A 21,548-nucleotide genomic window follows, 5' to 3' on the forward strand; every position below is an offset into this window, starting at 1 on the left:
TCCGGGCGGTGCCGCGCTGCGGATCGCTCCGCTCGGGCCGGGGCCCTCTCGCGCCCCTGCTCGGGCCGGGGAGCCAGTGGCGGGGCTGCCTGCCCAGCTCTCCGAGCGCGCCGGCTGGGGCGGTCCCACTGCCGTCCGTCCCTCCCCTCCCCTTCCCACTCCAGCCTGCGCCGGGCAGGGAGTCGCCTCCGCCCGCTGGCTCCAGGTCCAGGAGCGAGAGCAGCCGCAGCTGGGAGCGGAGCAGGCACGGTGGAGACCTGCTACCGCCCCTCGCCCTCCTCCTCCTCCTGCCCCTCGCACCATGGCCCGCTGCACGTCGGCGGCCGGGCTCGGCTTCGTGCTCCTGCTCTGGAGCGGGGCGCTTTTCCTCGCCGCCTCCCCGCAGCCCCAGCCGCCGCCGCGGGGCAGCGTGTGGTGCCCCAGCCGCTGCTTGTGCTTCCGCACCACGGTGCGCTGCATGCATCTGATGCTGGAAAGCGTCCCCGCCGTGTCGCCCCAAACCACCATCCTGTGAGTACCCCTCGAGCGGGGGGCTTCAGCAGCCGAGAGGGAGGGAGGCCGGGAGCTTCTCGCCCTGAACGTAGGGAGAGGCCTGGAGGGAGCAGTAAGGGGGGGGTGTCTCGGTCGGGACACCTGGGGCGGGGGGCACCGTGCAGCAGCCGCCACAGCCCTTTGTCTCTAGCCTGTCGGGTTGGAAGCCCCGATCACTGGGCTGCCCTCTCCCTCTGGAGTCTTTTGTTAGCTCCAGTGGAGACTGATTTGTAGAGCGCAGGGGGGTGAAACAGCCCCCCCCTCCCCCGGCTCTGGTAGCTATGGCCAATGACTTGCTCGCCGGTTGTCTCTGCCTGGCGTATTCCTCTCTCGCTTTTTTGGTCTCTGTCTGATTATCTGCTGAAGGCACCGAGGTGCTGCACCGTTCAGCTCGGCCCGCAGCTGTGTGGCTTCCCCCCTCGAGGCCTGGAGGCAGGACGAGTGGTGGTGAAGTCACTCAGCGGGTTCCAGTTTTCCTTTCTTGGATCATTTCATTAATTATTCTCAGCAACATCTTTCGGAGGGAGCCGAGCTGCAGAGAGCTGTTTAAGAAGCTGTTGCTTCACCATAGGAGACTTGGCTTTGATTCGCGTTTTTATGTGAAAGGTTTCGTCGCACTCCACCCAGCCCTAGATGTTTTCAATTGAACGTACTTTTTGGTTGCTTTCATAAATCAGGCTGTTGAATTTTAGAGCTACTGGATTTTGATCAATCCTTGTGGATTTGTAGGTGCTCTTAAAAAAAATCTGTTATTAGATACAAAATACCATGTTTTCACGATTACTTTTATTTAAATGTATGTGATTCCTAAAATCTTTTCACTGTGACTCTTACTAGTGGCTTGGTACAGTATATTTCATTGGTGGCAGTGGATCATTTCGGAATGTTATACGTTTGGCTCAGTTTTAAGCAGCACCATGGACATATAATAATACACCAGGGGCCAAATTCTGTCCTGAATTATATCCAATTCAGTCCAAGCCCCCAATCTCGCAAAGATTTCTGCAAATGCTTAACTTGATGGAGCATGAATGGTCATATTTATGTCAATGGGATTAACTCCTTGCTGCTTGTAGAGTTAAGTACATGAATAAGACTTTGCAGCATTGGGGTTCAGTTGATTTCAGTGGGATCACATGGGGTGAAAGCCAGTAAAGAATTTAGTCTACATATTTTTGACAATGATTTTTTTAAAAGAAACCAGTTTTATCCTTTTCCTCCACACCCTTTTAATAAAAAAGAGAATCCATACAAACCTCACACACTTTGATTTAGAGTTCACTATGAGTAAGGGATTGGCTCCATTAACCTGTTTGTATGTTTCTTGGGATACAGAAACACTTCTGGAACTAGAGTATTTGTGGCACCTTAGAGACTAACAAATTTAGTTGAGCATAAGCTTCCATGGGCTACAGCCCACTTCATCAGATGCATAGAATGGAACATATAGTAAGAAATACATATACACACAGAGAACATGAAAAGGTAGAAGTAACCATACCAACTGTAAGACACCAATTAATTAAGATGAGGTATTATCAGCAGGAGAAAAAAAAAACTTTTGTAGTGATAATCAAGATGGCCCATTTCAGTCAGTTGACAAGAAGATGTGAGGATACTTAACATAGGGAAATAGATTCAATTTGTGTAATGACCCACGGATCATTTTTCACATTCTCAGTGTGTTTATGTATTTCTTACTATATGGTCCATTCTATGCATCTGATGAAGTGGGCTGTAGCCCATGGAAGCTTATCCTCAAATAAATTTGTTAGTCTCTGTGGTGCCACAAGTACTCCTGTTCTTTTTTGCGGATACAGACTAACACGGCTGCTACTCTGACTCCTGGAACTAATTCCTGCCCTCACTTACACAAATGCAACCATGGAAAACTAGGAGAGCAGAGGTTGGCCCTGGGTATTTTCTGTATGACCTACTGTAGCATATTGACTTGTGACTTTCAGTTATTTTCAGAAAGGGCCCCATAAAGCCTTGCTGCATTTCAGACTCTAAATATCATAATGTGAAAAGTACAATTATTTAACATTTCTGATTCCCTCTTTGGCATGGTGTGAACCCTTTTGGCATGATTGGAGCAGTCCTGAAGTAGCTGTAAAAGTTTTAGTGAACAATACAGGAAGTGGGTGGTTAATGTTTCTTGCATTTGGAACTAAGTACATATACAGAGCACATTTTATATTGGTCATTGAGCTTTACACAGTTTTCTGTAGTCTCGTGTTGTGAATCATCTTGATTTTTTTTTTAACTCCTAACCATAGGGATGTGAGTCTAAAAGGTTTGGACACATGGCAAAGATATTGATGCCTACAATAGCAAAATATATTAGATTAAAACTGGACAAGGCAGAGCTCTCTCAGCATGGATGTTTATAATTTGTGAGTAAGTAAGAGGAAAATATATGAACAATATTTGTCTAACCTCTCCAATATCAAGCCCTCTAGTCTCTCAAATTTGAGTAACTGTTCTAGCCTATGATTTAGTAAAGAAATTAAAAAAAAAGATTAACCATTTATATATTCTCAGTTTGGTTTAAGGCAACTGTTCTCAAAGTGACAAGGAGTCCTTGTGGCACCTTAGAGACTAACACATTTATTTGGGCATAAGCTTTCGTGGGCTACAGCCCACTTCATCAGATACATAAGAGTAGAAAATACAGGAGCAGATATAAATACATGAAAATAACTTTTGTAGTGGTAATGAGTGGCCCATTTCAAACAGTTGACAAGAAGGGCGGAAATTAGCATGGGGGAAATTAGATTTAGGTTTTGTAATGACCCAACCACTCCCAGTCTTTATTCAGGCCTAATGTGATAGTGTGCAGTTTGAAAATTAATTCCAAACTTAAAAAACAGATTTCAACAAGAAACTGCAGAACTGTAATTAATTTGCAAACTGGACACCATCACATTAGTGGATTAGTATCAAGTGGAGTGCCCCAAGGATTGGTGCTGGGGTCAATATCTTCATTAATGATCTGGAGGATGGTGTGGACTGCACCCTTAGCAAGTTTGCAGATGACACTAAACTGGGAGGAGTGGTTGATACGCTGGAGGGTAGGGATAGGATACAGAGGGACCTAGACAAATTAGAGGATTGGGCCAAAAGAAATATGATGAGGTTCAACAAGGACAAGTGCTGAGTCCTGCACTTAGGACGGAAGAATCCCATGCACTGCTACAGACTAGGGACCGAATGTCTGGGCAGCAGTTCTGCAGAAAAGGACCTAGGGGTTACGGTGGATGAAAAGCTGAATATGAGTCAACAGTGTGTCCTTGTTGCCAAGAAGGCTAATGGCATTTTGGGTTGTATAAGTAGGGGCATTTCCAGCAGATCGAGGGAAAGGAAGGAAGGGGGGGGGGGGCTAATGTCACGGTTTCCCCCTCCCCCCTGCTCCTTCACCCCGCATACCCCATCTTCCATAGAGCAGGGGGATTACACACCAGGGCTCAGGAAGGAGGGAGCTTGCAGCCGCTGTGGTCTCAGCAAGCTGATCTAATTAACAAGGCAGTGTACTTAAAGGGGAATGCGCATATCTCCCTCCATTCCTGCTGCCTTGTAACTTGAGAGAGTTAACCCTTGAGGGCTCAGCCAATCGCTAGTTCATCATTTAGCAGTAAGGGAAATATCCCACCCTCTGGCTCCTCCACCTCAACCAAGCTTCACAATCATCATCTGTGTACCAGTATTAAATTGTTTGTTTAAAACAGGGGTCGGCAACCTCTGGCACACAGCTCGCCAGGGTAAGTACCCTGGTGGGCCGGGCCAGTTTGTTTACCTGCCGCGTTGGCAGATTCGGTCGATCGTGGCTCCCACTGGCCGCGGTTCACCATCCCAGGCCAATGGGGGTGGTGGGAAGCTGCGGCCAGCACATCCCTCGGCCCGCGGCGCTTCCTGCCGCACCCATTGTCCTGGGACAGCAAACTGCGGCCAGTGGGAGCCGCGATCAGCTGAACCTGCCGACGCAGCAGGTAAATAAACTTGCCCAGCCTGCCAGGGTGCTTACCCTGGCGAGCCGCATGCCAGAGGTTGCCGACCCCTGGTTTAAAACTTATAGTGTGTGTGTGTGTGTGTGTGTGTGTGTGTGTGTGTGTTGAAAAAAATTTCCCTGGAACCTAACCCCTTCATTTACATTAATTCTTATGGGGAGATTGGATTTACTTAACATCGTTTCGCTTAAAGTCGCATTTTTCAGGAGCATAACTATAATGTTAAGTGAGGAGTTACTGTACAGACTAACCCGGCTACCACTCTGAAACCTGTTCTCAAAGTGTGGCCTATAGATTGCTGGTGGTCTGTTGAGCTCTTACTAGTCACATGGTGATGACTATCCTCCATGTTTCCGCCTACTATGTCACCATTAAAAGGCAATTAGAAATATATCAAGTACTTTCCTAATAATATTTTCCATATAAGCAATTTCTGTAGCTGCTACAGTTATGTTATGTGGTGGTGAGTGGGAAGGAGGTGGACCACAAGATACTCTTACAGTATGGAAAAGTTTAAGAATCCCCAGGCACAGACACTGATAAAATTGATCTAATAAGCAGTACTTTGAAGATCTCCACTTGATACGAACGTATCAAAAGTAATATTTTTACCTGTAGCTCAAAGATATACACTATGAATACTTATCGTTATTTATTACATATGTTTCTGAGGTACTTATTGCAGTAATACTTAGGCACCAAATGGTTACATAATTATACTTCACTTCACTTAGTGCTACTTAGTTTGTTAATAGTATGTCCTATAAACTCTCACAGAAATTTTATGCTTTTATGGAGACACGTCATCACCCAAGTAGGAGGAATGTTATGAACTTTCCACCTTCAGGAATGGCTTACTTTTTTAGATAAAAAATAAAATACATTTAAATCACTTTCAGTTTGTGAATCATCAGATTATATCTCTTTCTTTTGGAATAAGTATTTTTAAGTGCATTAAAGAATATAAGATTGGCAAGGTTGCAAACAATGTGGTGTGGACCCTTGTCCATTATGAACTAGACTGAGCCAGCTAATGCATTTCACAGGGGTAAGGACAATAGAAATCTGTAGAAATTTTCCAGCCAAATCTATAAAGCATCTGTCAGTATCTATGTTTACCTTTATTTTCTATTCTATTTAGCTATAATTTTATGTTAGTGTTATATTTAGTGTAAGGCAATATAAATAATTTGTCCTGCATGGCAACAATAGCTGGATTGTTTCAAAGTATTAATTAACTGATTTAATTTAAATACATTCATTCTTGCTAGAATAGGAACCTATAAAAATCCTGCAAACAACACTACTGGAGTCTTAGCATGTTTTCACTGGAAGCACTTTATTTGCCATTCTTACCTTATCTTTTTTTTTCATAATGTATGGCTCTACTCTGAAAAGTGACTCTGTAAAAATGGCATAATGGGACGACCTTGTATATTATGTCTCATTGATTTCCAGAGCTCTTTTTTTTTTTCAGTTTATATCTGCCACACCATGGGAGCTGAGAGCTGAGCTGTATTCTTTCTGGCTCACACATCACTTCCAGTGGTGGATTAAAACAAAATGGACCTGGATACAATCCAGACAAATGTTCCCTTCACAGATCAAAAGTCTTCCTTCTGCAAAAGTGCTTGTTGCAGTACTGGTTTCTTACCCTCCTGCTTCCCTACTTTCTGACATTGCCGTTTCTGTACTGCATACTTGGAGATCCATATTCTGGCTTTGATTCACACAGGCAGACTCTTACATTAGTGCAGTCCTACTGAAGTCTATGGAGCTCTGCATAGACACATCATTTCACCTGAGTGGATCAGAGTGCAGGATCAGGTCTTCTGTGTGTCCACGGGCTATGTCCCAGTTCAATGTCTGCAGCTCCTTGAATCTACTTTCACTCCATCCCTGGTCCAGGGAATACCCTCTCCAAAATAGCTTGTAAAGCTAGTACCCTCTCATCCTTCTAATGGCATCTTCAAGACCCACTTCTTCCTGATGCCTACAGAAAATCTCCAAATAAATAATGACTAAGTAGAGTTCCTGTGGGAATTGCTGATATTTATTTATATTTTAAACATTTAAATGATTCAGAATCATCAGGTTGTGCATATAGCATCTAAGTAAATGTGTGTTCTTACTGTTGTTACTCCTGTCCTCCCTTTCCCTAGTTGCATTTCATCCTAAATTTAATAAAAAGTTCTTTGGGTCAAGGGTGTCATTCAGGGTTTTGTGCTCATGATTTGGGGCCTTTGAGTGCTGCTGTAATACAAATAATAATGGATCTTGCCTTAATTTACTCCTGATCATCACCAGTAAAAAAGATTCCACAGGCCAGATTCTGCTCTCAATTACACCTGTGCAGGCCTAGTCTGAGCTTCATAGTTTTTTTCCTTGGCTACACCCAGGCAGTCCCAGTTAAAAAACTGGGGTTGTACAGGTTTAATTGAGTTCACTGTATCTGGAATTCTGAGGGTGAATAAGAACAGAATACCAGCTTATTGTCTCATAGCTTTGTTAGCTATGCAGTGTGAACAGGACTAAAAAGTAGTAAAAATTTCCCACACAAGTGGATATGGCTTGTAATGCACATAGAGTGCAGATCTATTAAACATAAAGCTGCCATTTATGCAAAGTCACTTTCTTAGTAAGAACTATATTTTTATGACCATATTTGAAACATTTGTAAATCTTACATTGGGCTCCATGCATTTAGTACAGACATTCCACTATTTTGGCCCTTGATAAATCAAGACGCGATAAATCGATCCCCGAATGCGCTCCCCGTTGACTCCAGAACTCCACCAGGGCGAGAAGCGGAAGCAGAGTTGACGGGGGAGCCGCGGTCATTGATCCTGCGCCATCAGGACGGGAGTTAAGTCGATCTAAGATACATTAACTTCAGCTATGCTATTCTCGTAGCTAAAGTTGCGTATCTTAGATCGATCCTCCCTCCCCCCCCCAGTGTAGACTAGGCATTAGGTGCCACAAGGACTCCTCCTCATTTTTGCTGATACAGACTAACACCGCTACCCCTCTGATGTTGTACTATCGTCCTAAGTCTGCTGACAGATGTCTTCAATACCTCTGCTACAGCTCAGTTTTCCCAATTGGCTGTAGAATGAAAAGTGACTAGTCATGTCAATTTTCATTGCATCTACTGGGAACTCCAAAGGAAGCAGTGAGATTCACTAGAATCAGATCAGTTTCAATCTGCTGCTTTTGAAAGTTAAGAGCAACAGAAGCAGGCACTGGAGCTATTCACTGGGTAGAAAGATTCAAAAATGGATGCTTCGGAAGGGATACAGGAGCAGAGACATGGCCACCCTCCCTTCCCCAATCACAGGAGCCAGGAGGCTGGGGTGAGGGTACAGTAGTGAGATCCCTAATGCTTGCAGCAGTCAGGAGGCTGTGGGTTTAGTATTAGGGGGGCAAAGGTGTTTGGAGCAGTGGGTCTACATTTTTTTTTAAACACCTGTTAGACAAAGGCTGATATGAGAGGTAAGCATAATGAAAGGAAGGCACACTGATAAATATCCCAGCATCCTCCCCTTTCCAAGTAACTCATGTTGTCTTCTTACCAGGGAGGTGCTGCTCATTAGTGGGCTCTGTATCTTTTATTTAGCAGGTAAGTTTAGTCCTCTGGCTATTTAGTGTTTGGTAAAATTTTCAAGCTCTCTCTTTGTGTAAATTGATTGGTCTGAAGGGGAAGTAGTTGTTAGTTTGAAAAGAGAATTGGTACTGAGAGGGTGAGTTTGGGAGTAGAGGAAATAGAAAGTACAGGGGAGGAGGTAGATGTAGGGAGAAAATGAGAAGAGACTGAGGCTATGGCTACACTTGCACTTCAAAGCGCTGCCACGGCAGCGCTTTGAAGCGCTAAGTGTAGTCAAAGCGCCAGCGCTGGGAGAGAGCTCTCCCAGCGCTGTCCGTACTCCACCTCCCAGCGCTGGGGCTTTGACCACACTGGCGCTTTTCAGCGCCGCAATTTGCAGCACTGGAGAGGGTGTGTTTTCACACCCTGCTGCCGCGCTGCAAATTTGCAAGTGTAGCCATGGCCTGAGGCTATGGCTACATTAGAGAGTTTACAGTGGCTGTAGCTATGTTGGTGGAAAAGCTCTCCTGGCGATATAAGTGCTGGTGGGGACAACGCTAGGTCAGTGTAACTTATGTTGATCAGGGGGTGGCTAACACACCCGAGTGACGTAGGTTATATCGACATAAATGGCAGCATAGATATAGCCTGAGGGAGGCAGAAGGAAAGAGAAAACAGACAGTAAAACCACTGCTGGAGAAGATAAACTGTGATCATAATATGGAAAATAAAAGAGGAAAACATGGTAGAATGAAGTTAAGAAGAGAAATAAGATAGAACTAAATAAAAAGAGAAGTAGTAAGTTACATTTCAAATAAAGATATTAAATATAATCTTAACTAACAATATGTAGCAATTACACAAGAAATACATTTTATTCTTCGCTTGCTTGCACAGGTATTTTTAACCTTGTTTGAAAAGACTAGAAGATGGTGGGTATATTTTTCAAGCCCTGATTGCATGAAATAGTATAGAAATTTGAAACATTCTTTTTAAAACAAACTTTTCATAATTTTTTTTCTCAGGGGATTTCTCTGTCAAAATTGTAATTTTTACAAATATTTCATTTTGGGTTTATATATTGATATTCTTGGCAAAGATGGAAGGTAAAGATTGTGTTGCCCCATAGTCAGACTACATCTATAATGCATCAGTCCATATTTTAGTAGCTGTATATTTTGAATACTATAGGTCTCATCCTGGAAACATTTATGCTTATGCTTAACTTTCCTCAGGCTTTGGCTACACTTGCATTTCAAAGCGCTGCCGCGGCAGCGCTGCCGCGGCAGCGCTTTGAAGCGCTAAGTGTAATCAAAGCACCAGCGCTGGGAGAAAACTCTCCCAGCGCTGTCCGTACTCCACTTCCCTGTGGGGAATAACGGACAGCGCTGGGAGCGCGGCTCCCAGCGCTGGGGCTTTGACTACACTGGCACTTTGTAGCGCCGCAATTTGCAGCGCTGCAGAGGGTGTGAAAACACACCCTGCTGCAGCGCTGCAAATTTGTAAGTGTAGCCAAGCCCTCACTGTGAATAGTCCATAGGGTTCTGAACCTGTAAAGATTCACACTTGTGATGGGACTATTAAGAATGAGTAAGTAAGTCTTTACAGGAGTTGGGGCTAAAACTTTACTTACTGGAAAACTACAGTTGTAAAACTATTTTTTATAATATACATTGCTCAGCTTTAGAAATTTATAATGATTTATATGTTTGGAAGGGTTGCTGTATAAAATAATAGGATTTCTGAATAATTTTCCTCCCTTTAAAAAAATAATGAAATGGCTGGTCCCATTTACCTTAACCATTTGGTTCCACTCAGAAATTTTTTTTTTAAACAACATTAGCCTTACTACTATAAACATGGGCAGAAATTCAAAACAATCCAGAGAGGTGGTGCAATGAGCATTGGATGAACTAAAATGGAGTGACTCAAATGTGTTGAGGTTGTTTTTTTTTGTTCATTCTCTTATCCTGCTGCTGGGTTTTGTTTCTTTTTGCTATGAAACTATTACTGTTAACAAGAGCCAACTGATTCCGATACAAATAAAACTGAATGAACATCTAAGGTACAGCAAATAAAACAAGGATTCCCAAACTGTGTGTTTTTTGATGGTGCAGGCTTCCCTGTGGTCTCTCATGGAGATCTTCAGAACTACCATTGGCAGTGTGTGCTCTCAGCCTCTTGTCCTTGTTTGTCTAATCTGTGCTTATATGGCACTTCTTTGGGGCTGGGATTTATGAGTTGGTAAAGTGCCCAGCATGGGCCCCCTGATCCTTGTTAAGGTCTGTGGGTGCCACTGTAATATAACTTTAGACTAATAAGCACTACACAAAATTACGAAGCAGTAAAAGAGTTCAGAACAAAACTTGTGTCCTCTCTCTCTTCCCCTGAGTTACAAAAGGGAACTCTAACCAAAAACACTGGGATATACCCTGCTACCTTTTACTCTGATTTTACCTTAAAGACACTTTGCCATTACTCTCCTTCTCTGTGGGGTCCTCATGCTGCTGTTTATGTACTTTTTTAGTTTCCCCTTTTTCTCTTTCCAGTTACCACTCCCCCAAACCCTATGGAATGTTCTGACTCCAACATTCCTTCCTTCCTTCCTTCCTTCTTAAAAAGGATATGAAGCGTAACATTCTACTTGCTGCCTGTCTAGTAGAAGAGAGGAAAATAATATCACTCAATATATGCAGTGTTATATTTATAGTATTGGCCACTTTTAATGGGGATCATGCTCAGTGTTTATTTAGTATTAGCTAGATTGGTGCACGTAGAATCCTTTTATTAATCACTTTGCCTCCTTCCTTCTTAGAGAGTATATAGAGTATCTTTAATTTTGATTTTGATACTGTTTTCCAAAACATTTTATTCTTCTATTTGGCTGTAAAACATATCTGTGACCCTTAGTGGCGTACATTTAATGATTATTTGAATAAATGTGTCCAAAGTACCAGAACCTTTAAACTTTGCCTTAACTGAGGTTCTAACATGTTTTATTTGGTGGTCTTCTAGAGAACTTTTTTCTCTTGGCATTTTTTGAAAATATTTTCTAAGTGTACAGAGTTGCATGGTCCTAGTACTCAGTCAACTCTGAATAGCTCATTAAAAAATCTGTTTAAATAAAAATACTTCACAAATGTGAAGAAGGAAGGCATAACAAGTGGATGGTGCAGTGTACATTCGGGTGAGAAACCAGCAAACCCATATTTTTACTGGTTTATTGCGGAGAGGTTGCTTAACACAACAAGCTGCCTTTGAGCAATATTGTAACTCTTGTTTCTGAGATCTGATCATTGGAATCATCATTCTGGAAAAACAACTTTGGACAGGTTACATTTTGACAGCAACTTTTCTTGATCACAGACTGGAGGCAAGATCATTGGATATTTTAGAAAGGGTCAATCTACAACATGAGTTGCTGGTTGCTTGCCCTGACTTGGGGGCATCAGTAAAGGACGCAAACAATTGTGTTCAACAGCCAATAAGGGCAAAGTTCCATGTTGTTATGCAAAGTTCTTACAGAGCATCAAGATCCATTGTTACTGTGACCAGCTGGAATTTGATTAAGTAATGATCAGGGCACTTATTCCCTTTAGATTGGAATCTAGTCAATAATTTACTGAATTAAGCTAAATTGATGTAAACCAAGTTTAAATCAATTTAAGTGTCTACACAGGGGTTTTTCACCCGTTTGAACTAGCTAAAATTATTTTTTAAACTTAGTTAATTTTATGTGTAGACAAGGCCTGAGACTGAAAAGACAACAGGCAGGAGTATGGTAGATATGAGCATGTTTGGTTTTACTACCCACCAAAAAAAATCCCTTTTAATAAGGGGAGCAGAAACCTCCTTCCCTTCATCCCTTCTTAAAACATAAACAAACAAACACCCCCCCCTTAGCCCTCCTCATGACATTCCATTCAAAGGGTGCTCTATCAGTAATTTTTTTTAAAGCATAGTCAAAACAATTGAAATTTAAAGTGCCCTTTTAATACAAGCCATGACCCATTCTTCTTCTTTTTTTAAAAAAAAAAAAATTCTCCCCAAAAGTATTCTCATTTTAATCATTACATACCTTTTGTGTATGCTTTACATCAGTGGTTCTCAACCTTTCCAGAATACTGTACCCCTTGTAGGAGTCCCCCAAGTTACACCTCATTTAAAAACTACTTACAAAATCAGACATAAAAAAATACAAAAATGTCACTACTCAAGTTAGCCTTTTTTTAATTATTATTTTTTTCAGTGTAGACATGTCAGATGTGTGTATCTAACATACTTACTGAACATATGTAATCATGAATTGATCAGAGCATCTCTCTTTTTTTATGCCTCTCTGTTCCATGCAGAACACAGGGCCTTCACTGTCTTCCATCTCTGGGCCAGTCTCCTGCTGAAGTCTTAGCTTTTTCCCATGTCAATCAGAACATGCTGCTCAGTTATTTGAATCCATGTTTGATTGCTGACAACCTATTTTCTGTCAAGACAGGAATTATTTTTTTCTTCTTTAATTGGTAATATTTTTGGACTAATTCAGTTCTGAATATCAAAATTAGTCTGAATCAAAATAACAGTTCTTTCTTGATTATTGGTATATTTTTGAAAAATGTTTAAATCATTTAGGAGCCTAAGTTACATTTACTTTCAATGGGACTTAGGCTCCTAAATGACTAAATCACCTAGACACTTTTCAAAATTTTACCCAATAGAAATTATTTAAGATGTAATGATTCCAGGATGCCTAGTATAAACATGTAGCTATTGATTCATATATTAACTAGTGTAATATGTATTAGCTAATTGCCATTCTCATTTCTATTCAATAAACTTTATAATAAAGCAGCCTTTCCAACTGAAGGTCTTTACGGGTGGGGACTTTTTGTTTTGTGCTTGTACAGCGTCTAGCACTGTGGAGTCCTGCCTCCTAAGTGTTACTGAAATACGAATAATATAATTATGTAACAGTTTTTATTTGCAAGGCAGCTTAATTATTGTCAGTAATGATTTCAGAGGTATACGGCCTCCGTATCTATGTGAAGAAGTATCTCTGCCCTAGTATCTATGTGAAGAAAAGAAACTTGCTTTCACATTCCAGTAATATTCACAATCCAGAGACTCCAGACAATTCAGGCATTTCACAAAACAGTTTTCCATGAAGTTTCCTTCACTTTTTTCTCTGGATTCCATTGGGAATGGGATTTCTAATACTATTAACATATGATCTCTATCTAACTTAACTTGCCTGTATATAATTATTGCTCACATGGTTTATATTCTGCTTATTTCTCTTCTACTCCTCCATACTCTTCCTTAGAAGTATGATTGAATATGTATCTGAACACTAATCCTAAATGTTCATCTGTCATAGAAATGAGAATGTACATTCGTAAGATTATGTAAAGACAAAATATCTTTGATTTATTTATTGGCAGTTGAAATGGATTCTGCTTTTAAAAGTATCTTTATAACTTTGAAGACTATATTTCAAAATTCTGGTTCTTCCAGATGCTTTAATTTAAGAGGTATTAGACACAACAAATGTGAGGGCATAGTGGTGGTTTTTTTTTTTTTTTTTAAATCTTTGTCTCCACTTACTGTATATCTGGAACAAGATCTGAAAATAAGTAGAAACCTATTGCATCTGGTAAATGATTTTTCTATAGCAACCTGAACTTTGTGGCATTCATAGCATCTGTTGAAATTTAATTGGAAGCTAAAAGAGACACTTACTAACATTTTTTTTAAAAAGGGAAAAATCCCTGTGACTAATACGTAGTTAAAAATAGATAAATACTTTCCAACTTCTACTTTTCCCTATAAGCAATTAATAGAGCTGTCACAGGAATATTGTATTGGCATGAACAGGAAGTAGACCTGGGTGATCTTGAATGGAGTTGGCTGAATTTTTTCATGCACAATTTTCCCTTTGAAAAATATAGTTTTGTCACTTGCTGCTGCAATAGTGGTATTTCCACCATTCTCCTGCTTCCCAAGTCTCCATTTTGAATCTTCCTCTAGCTCCAGTACCTATGAATCTGTAGCTGCTTGCAACTTTCCCAGAAATTGCAGCATGAAACTGACTTAATTCGTATCAGTTTCTGAGAAGGTTCCCAATAGCTGCAATAAATACTGCTAAGTATCTTTTTGCGGTGTTGTAGGCCTGTTTGGTCCCAGGATATGAAAGAGACAAGGGGGATGAGTTAAAAACTTGTATTGATCCAATGTCTGTAGCTTGCCAGCACCAATAAAAGGTAAGTATCTGGTCAACTATCATTCTCCTAGTACTTGGAAAAGCTGTGAGCAGCACCAAAGGCAATGGAGCTGTCTCCCTGCAGATTTTAGACAGCAGTGAATCAGTTTTATGTTCATTTCACATCTGGAAGGTTATCTTGGGAACTTAAAGGGAAGACACTTTGGATACAACTCTCTGGTGGCCTCCGGCAGCTCAGTATCTTTGTGGTGGGACAAACTAGCTGTAGCATCATCTTAAATGCCTGTGCCTGATTTCCCCTATGGCATTTTCATAGTTAATCATTACATCCTCACAGTGTGTTAGTTCTGTGTCAGTGCAAACTAATCACTCAGAATTCTGGACAGATATCTCATAATGCACGGTTCTTCCACTCTGCTCCATGCTCTGTTTTTTCTCATGGTGCATTATGGGATGCATACTTGGAACTATGGGACTTGGGATCAAATTAACCAACTCCCATTATTTCTTTCCTGACAGTGCATATTGTTTGCTTGCCAATGAAAGTGTGGGTGAATTTATTTTGAGACGTGTATACTACCGTATTTAATATTCATATTGGAAAGAAATTCTCAGTTTATTCTCCAATACAAATTTTTCAGTAGGTTAGAATGCATTTTTGATTAAAATGTTTTTTTGTAAAAAAAAATCCATATTTCATAGCTGAGAAACTAATTAGGAGGGAATACTTTTCCTTATTACTGTTTTGAGTTTTAGATACTTGGCTACACATGATGTTCACAACTATGACGCTTTTAGAAGGTCATCTACTTACTATGTTCTGTTTCTGGGCAACTTCATGAGAAATCTTGTCTATTTCAGCATGATATATTTAGTATATTAATGCTACTGTGTGCCCGTTTGATTTATTTTAAAATACACCTATCCCTTGCTTTAGGCACAAATGCAACATTTTAATTACAAAACAGAGATTGCACCAATCCCACAATTAAAGAACCCAGACACACCTAAAGTAAAGTTGTGTTTACACTACAGAGCTTACAGTGGCACAGCTGTTCTGATGCAGCTGTGCCACTGTAAGATCGCTCATGTAGCTGCTCTAGAGCTCTTCCGTTGGCATAATTAACCCACCTCCAACGAGCGGCGGTAGCTATGTCGATGGGACCACTTATGCCACTGTAACTTATGTGCCTGGGGGGGGGGGGGGTTTGGAATATTCACAACCACGAGGGACATAAATTTTGCTTACATAAGTGGCTGTGTAGAAATGCCCTAAGACTGCCCTTAATCACTCAATATCTTATGCCCCCAGGGGAAGCACAAGAGAATAAACTAGCTTTGTAATTTGACTTCAAGATCCACAAATTTGGTCTCTGTCAAATAAAGAGGTGGGAGGAAGTGAATTCCACCGTTGAGGACCCTCTTGTGAAAATTTCCTTCTATTCTTTTGCCCCCTTCCTCCGCCACCAGTTAAAACTGATTTAAAACAGTGTAATTATTCAGATGGTCTTAATTGCCACAATATCGCATGAGGAGAGAGGCAGTCTCTGATAGCTAGGTCCCAAACCATTTACAGTATTCTAGGTATTCAAAATATTGACAACTAAATTATTTTAAAAAATATTGGTCCCATCTGCTCAATCTGTAATGTTAGATTTTTGGGTGTGTGTGGGTATTTTCACACACCTGCTTTTCTTAAGCACATGTCTGTTTATGCTAGGATATCTTGTTCTAAAGATGTTCTTAATATCAATTTCTATTTTCTCTGCTTATTCCATTTTTATGAGATTAATCAAATATTAACCTGCACAAGATTTAATTGTATATGTGTGTGGTGTGTTGGGGGCATTTTTTTGTATTAGGAACACTGTCTAGTAGAGTAATAAGTACCCAAGTTAAATATGTTGTTTTTGTAGGATGTGCGTAAAACTGCTCTCAGTGCCCCAAGTTGTGTTTTCATTGACTTGGAGCAAGCTGGTTTTACCTCACTGATGATAACAGATGATGCCGGTGCACAAGGAACTTAACTGTTAATTTTAAGATTTGGGTGCCAAATGGAAAGAACTAAGTCAATAATGAAAATAACTGATAGTTTTTAAGCTAATGTTAACTGATGGGAAGTGAAACAAAGTATAAAAACGTATTTGACAGGGTATATGTCAAGGCTGATGCCCCATTCTGGCACTTCAAGTGCAGAAGGTGGGCCTGCAAGGATTCTAAAAATTAATACTGGCCATTCCAGGCTGGTATTAAACTCCCAAGGTTGCAGCTTTTTTCTGGCCTTGGATTGGTAGATGCTGCCACCACACAAGTGCACAACCCCTTTGAGAGCCCATGAAGGTGCACTTGGGAATTCCTTCCTGTGGGGTGCCCTCAAACCCTTTCACCTCCCATCCAGGGTAGAGCTGAGAAAGACAAGGAAAAAAAAAAAGAAAAGAAAAAAAATCAGCTGTTGCCACCAGCTAATTAAACCAGATGTGCACATATCTCTTAAGACACACAAATCCAATTCTGTTCTTTAAAAAGGTAAATGTTATTAATAAATAAATAAAGAAAATACATCTGGGAACTCAGGCTATTGCTAGTTTTAAAAGAGCAACTACAAGGATTAAGCACCAAGAATAGCTTTCTTGAGGTCCAGTTTAAAGGTTACAAGCAGAACAAAAGCACCTGGGGTTAGCACAGAGGAATCCACAAGCCATAACGAAATAAAAGGGATAAACCTAATCATGTCTTTCTAGACATTTCCTGATCTACTTACATATCTGGGGTTTTAAATGAGTAGTTTCTAGATATGATACTGATGATTTTTTTCATACCTGGCCCAAGCTTCTTACCAAGCTGCTGCCCTGTCCGCCTCTCCCCAGGAAAACAGACAAAAGGGGAGTGTTTTTTCAATTTTAAAAGTTCTAGCTTTCCCATTGGCTCTTTTGGCAAGGTGCCCCCTCTCTTCCTTTTACCTATGCATAGCAGTGAGACTTTAAAACCATTTACAGGTAGAGCAATTAGAGAACAGCTACTAAGAGGGATTTTATAGGTACTGGCTGGGTGGGTGTCTATAAAAAGGAGCTATTCCTCTCCCCGCCCCCCCCCCATTTATCACAGTATATCTTCATTTATATGGAAGAATGAACTTTGTGTATTGTCTTCTACCACTTTGGTGTCATTTAAAAAAAATTAACACACAAAAGCATTTGTATGTGTACAACTGCTTCTTCCTGCTGTTTTATGTTTCTCTTCTTTGTTTACTGTAATAAAAGAATTAAAGGAGATTATAATTGATTTTGAAACATGTAGTCTCCTATTTCTGTTTCGCTTGGATTCACAAGACTTGGATGACTACTTCCCCCTTTACCCACATTTTGTATGTGTAAGCAGTTGCTGGCTGAACACTGATGATACTATCATGGCTTTGTTTGCTAGGAGGAAGAAGGTAGACAATTTAGACTAAACGAATTTGATAGCCTGAGGCTGTCAGTATGTAAAACGATTAACAACATATACAAGACTAGCAAAGTCTTCTTGGAAATGACAAACACAGCTATGGAATCTGTAACAGTCATGTGTTCTACTTGTCCTTGTGCTTTTTTGTTAAGCAATTTAGACTTACTTTTGCTGGGCAAAGGATGAGAAGAGATGTGTGAAGGGGAAAAAGTTTCAAATGTATCATATAGTTTAGTCCTATTTTCCAACATGGAATGAAATGCTTTGGTTGTCAATAATATCTTTCCAATGTGCAAAGCACATGGCAAAAAACAATAATACATCAATCTTTTATTTCCTAAATGTAAATATGAACGTAGGATTTAAGGTAAATTGTTACATGATGAGAGGACTGTAGCTTTAAAGCTGTTATAGTAGAATTGTTTGTAAACTTTTATTATCAGGACAGATAAGGCAAGCATAACATGGTCTTTCTATTGGTCTCTTTTTATCACCACATATCTTGTTGCTTTTCAGAAAGCACTCTGCAAGGCTATCTCATTGATCGCTCATTTCTGTTTTCAGACAGACAGCACTGCTGTTTGTGGGAGTGAGTTCTCTTTTCTAGAGCAGCAGCAGGATCATGGAGAACTTTGCCTCAGTGTTGCTTCTCAACCACAAATGTAGCCCAGGGTGGGATTTAGTGGGAAAACGTGTCCTTTTCTCCTGTCCCTATTGCTAGAAATCTAGTCTGGAGGTGTAAGTCATAACATATCTATACCCTCTTTCCCCCATTGAGATAGGCAGTGTCAGCATAAAGATGGTACTAAGCATGTGAATAAGTGGGGGTTGCCATAGAATGCAGTCTGCTCTCCTGACACCTGACATCATCACTGAATCTTCTCCTCTCCTGCCTTGTGGGGACAGAAGGAGCCATTACCAGGGCACTCTCTCTTGTGGAGATAAGAGTAGTTATGCTCTGGGCATGTCTCACCTTGCACAGGTAGAAAAAGTTGCTAACCAGAATGACCTGTGGGGAGGAAAGACGACCTCTCGTCCTAGAGCTCCCCAAGCAAAGGAGCTGTTCTCTCAGCTTCCTGTGCAAATCAGAGGAGTTCTAGTATATGCCAGCCAGTCTTTCCCCTTCTTGTGTTGATGAGTCTTTCACATCTGCTTAGTTCTTTCTTGGGGTGACCAAGCTTACCGGTACTGGTACCGTCTAAGCAGGCATGGAGATTTTGACTGACTTGGAACCTGTGAATGGCGGCTTCTTCTTGTGGGTTCCGGGACAGAGGTTTCTCCTCACTTCATCATTATTATTTATTTCTGGCAATACCAACAATTTCCAAATAGAAAAAAGGGTGTAACCGCTGCTCCGAGGAACTCATCACATGGGAGAATCCTAGAGCAGCTCCACTGGACCCTGCAAGATAGTTTGACTCCTGAGAATAACTACTATTGCCCCTTGCAGGAGGAGGGGTTATTCTGGGGGTAGGCTTTTCTGCCCCAGAAAAGGGGATGTCAGTAATAACGGAAATTGGGTGGGAAAAGATAGATGCAATTGTAGGATTGGGATTCTTAGGGCTGGTTTACACTGGGGGCGGGGCTGGGGGATCGATCTAAGATACGTCATAGCTGAAGTTGCATATCTTAGATCGACTTAGATTGACTTACTTCGTGTCGTCATGGCGCGGGATGGACGGCCACCGCTCCCCCATCCACTCCGTTTCTGCCTGTCGCCCTGGTGGAGTGCCAGCTATCACCAGTTGATAACCTCCTATTTCTGGGGGAAATTATTGAAATTGTGGTGGAGGGCTGACTCCAACAACATTTGATATCCTCCAGTTCTCTGCAAATGGTGTCAAGTGCTTGGGGCAGTGGTCTGTTGTCAAGCTTCCTTGCCCTTTCAATACCATTGACCATGGGGCTCTTTTTTTATGTGACTGTGGACCCCTGGCTGGGATGGACAAAATCATCTTAAAATGGTTTCACAAATTCCTTTCAAAGTGTTCCTAGAAGGGTAGAGTTGGCTGATTGCTTCTCCCTAGGACTCTTGGCTGTTGAATCCTACAGACGTCTGTCCTGGTCACCCTTTTTGTGAAATATGTCTGGAATGTTGCTGGTGGAGATTAAGTATTACTGCCTACAATGCCATCAATATGCTGATACTTCTCTGTCTCCCTTTTATTATGAAGAGAAACATATGAAGCTGGATATTTTATCAGTTGGATAGGGGATGTTTGGGGCTTTTGGAACCCATGAGGGACTGTAGGAAAATTAGCTGGATAATTCTGTTATCCAGAATAATCTGCAGTGAATTAGTTGAGTGTTAGAGAGACAAGGTGGGTGTCACCAAAAGATTGTCATCATTTGGTTTCAGAGGTATTGATTGTTGAGATGGATAGGGACAGTTCACACCTTGTGTAGTGTTATTTCTTCAGGCTGCATGCAGACAGAAGTGCCTCTTTTAAAACTCTATTCACAATTTTTAGCTTTTTTTAAACCAGTTGTGAGGATTAGGGAAAAAAAATGAAAACAAAAAAACTTGAAATCTTAGATTTTGAAGTACAGTTTTGGTCAAGTGGTGGACTTCAGTTTCTGACGGTGCAAAATACAAGAAGTTATGGTTATATCTATGTAATTGTAGTGCTTCCATTTTTAAATCTAGTGAAGTAAATGTATATGCCAGATAGCTTGCCTAACTACCCTGGCAATTTACAGCACTGCAACTTTCTCGCTCGGGGGTGTGAAAAAAACACCCCCCTGAGCACTGCAAGTTTCAGTGCTGTAAAGAGCCAGTGGAGGTGGGTTTTTTAGAGGGCTGGGAAAGTGCTGCACCGTGACCACACAAGCATAGGCGGCGAGTTCCATACCCACATGGTGCTCGGGCACCAGCAATATTCAGAGCCTAGGGGCCCAGCTCCATGAATATTTAGGGTGGGGGAGGGAGACCCGGCCCCACCTGCGGCCCCCCCATGCCTTTCCCGAGTGTCCCCGGGCCCTGACTTGCTGCCCCCACTGCCCCATGCTGGGGAAGGAGGCAGCCTCAGCCCCAGTGAGGCTACAGTCGGGGCAACAGCAGGGGAGGAGGCGCACGCAGCACCCCCCGGCACCCACCACGGGGGAGGTGGGGGAGATTCCTGGACCTGAGAGAGGCCCTAGAAGCACATGCAGTGACAGTGGTGGGGGTGAGTCTGCTGCTGGGGGTGGGGGGCAGGAGACGGGGGTTCCTCCCCCAGAGCTTGCTGCTGCTGGCAGGGAAGGGCTGGGGGGAGTCTTCCTCTCTGGCCCCTGTCCCGGAGCAGCCTGCCTGCACCCAAAACTCATCCCCAGCCCTGCCTGACCCCAGAGCCCACACCCCAGCCAGAGCTTTCACCCCCTCACCGCATCCTCAACCATCTATCCAAGCCCTGAGCCCCCCCAGCACCCCAAACACCTTATTCCCAGTCCCAGCCAGAGCCCTCACCCCCGACACTCCTACTCTCACCCTGAGCCCCTCCCACACCCCAAGCCCCCATTGCCAGCCCCAGACAGAGCCCTCACCCCCTACACCCCTACTCTCACCCTGAGCCCCTCCCACACTCCAAACCCCTCATCTGCAGCCACAGCCCTCACCCCTGCACCCCGTCCCTCTGCACCCTTCCCTCACCCAAACTCCCTCCCAGAGCCTTGGGCAGGTGGGGGGCCGAGTTGGGGGGGACGGAGTTTGGGCACCACCAAAATTTCTACAAACCTGCCACCCCTGCACACAAGCCGCGGCAGCGCTTTAGCGTTGCCAATGTAGACTAGC

General features: G+C 42.2%; 1 protein-coding gene across 1 annotated transcript in view; it reads left to right on the forward strand.

The window, feature by feature from the left end:
• Positions 1-226: 226 nt before the first annotated feature.
• PXDN (peroxidasin) overlaps positions 227-21,548 on the forward strand; it is a 139,255-nt gene continuing 117,933 nt past the window's right edge. Inside the window, exon 1 of the mRNA XM_045011683.1 lies at positions 227-510. Coding sequence (XP_044867618.1) covers positions 302-510 — 209 coding nt within the window. The 5' untranslated portion in view covers positions 227-301. The remainder of the gene's footprint in view (positions 511-21,548) is intronic.

This window comes from Mauremys mutica, chromosome 3 (genome assembly GCF_020497125.1).
Source record: "Mauremys mutica isolate MM-2020 ecotype Southern chromosome 3, ASM2049712v1, whole genome shotgun sequence".
Taxonomy (NCBI): domain Eukaryota; kingdom Metazoa; phylum Chordata; order Testudines; family Geoemydidae; genus Mauremys; species Mauremys mutica.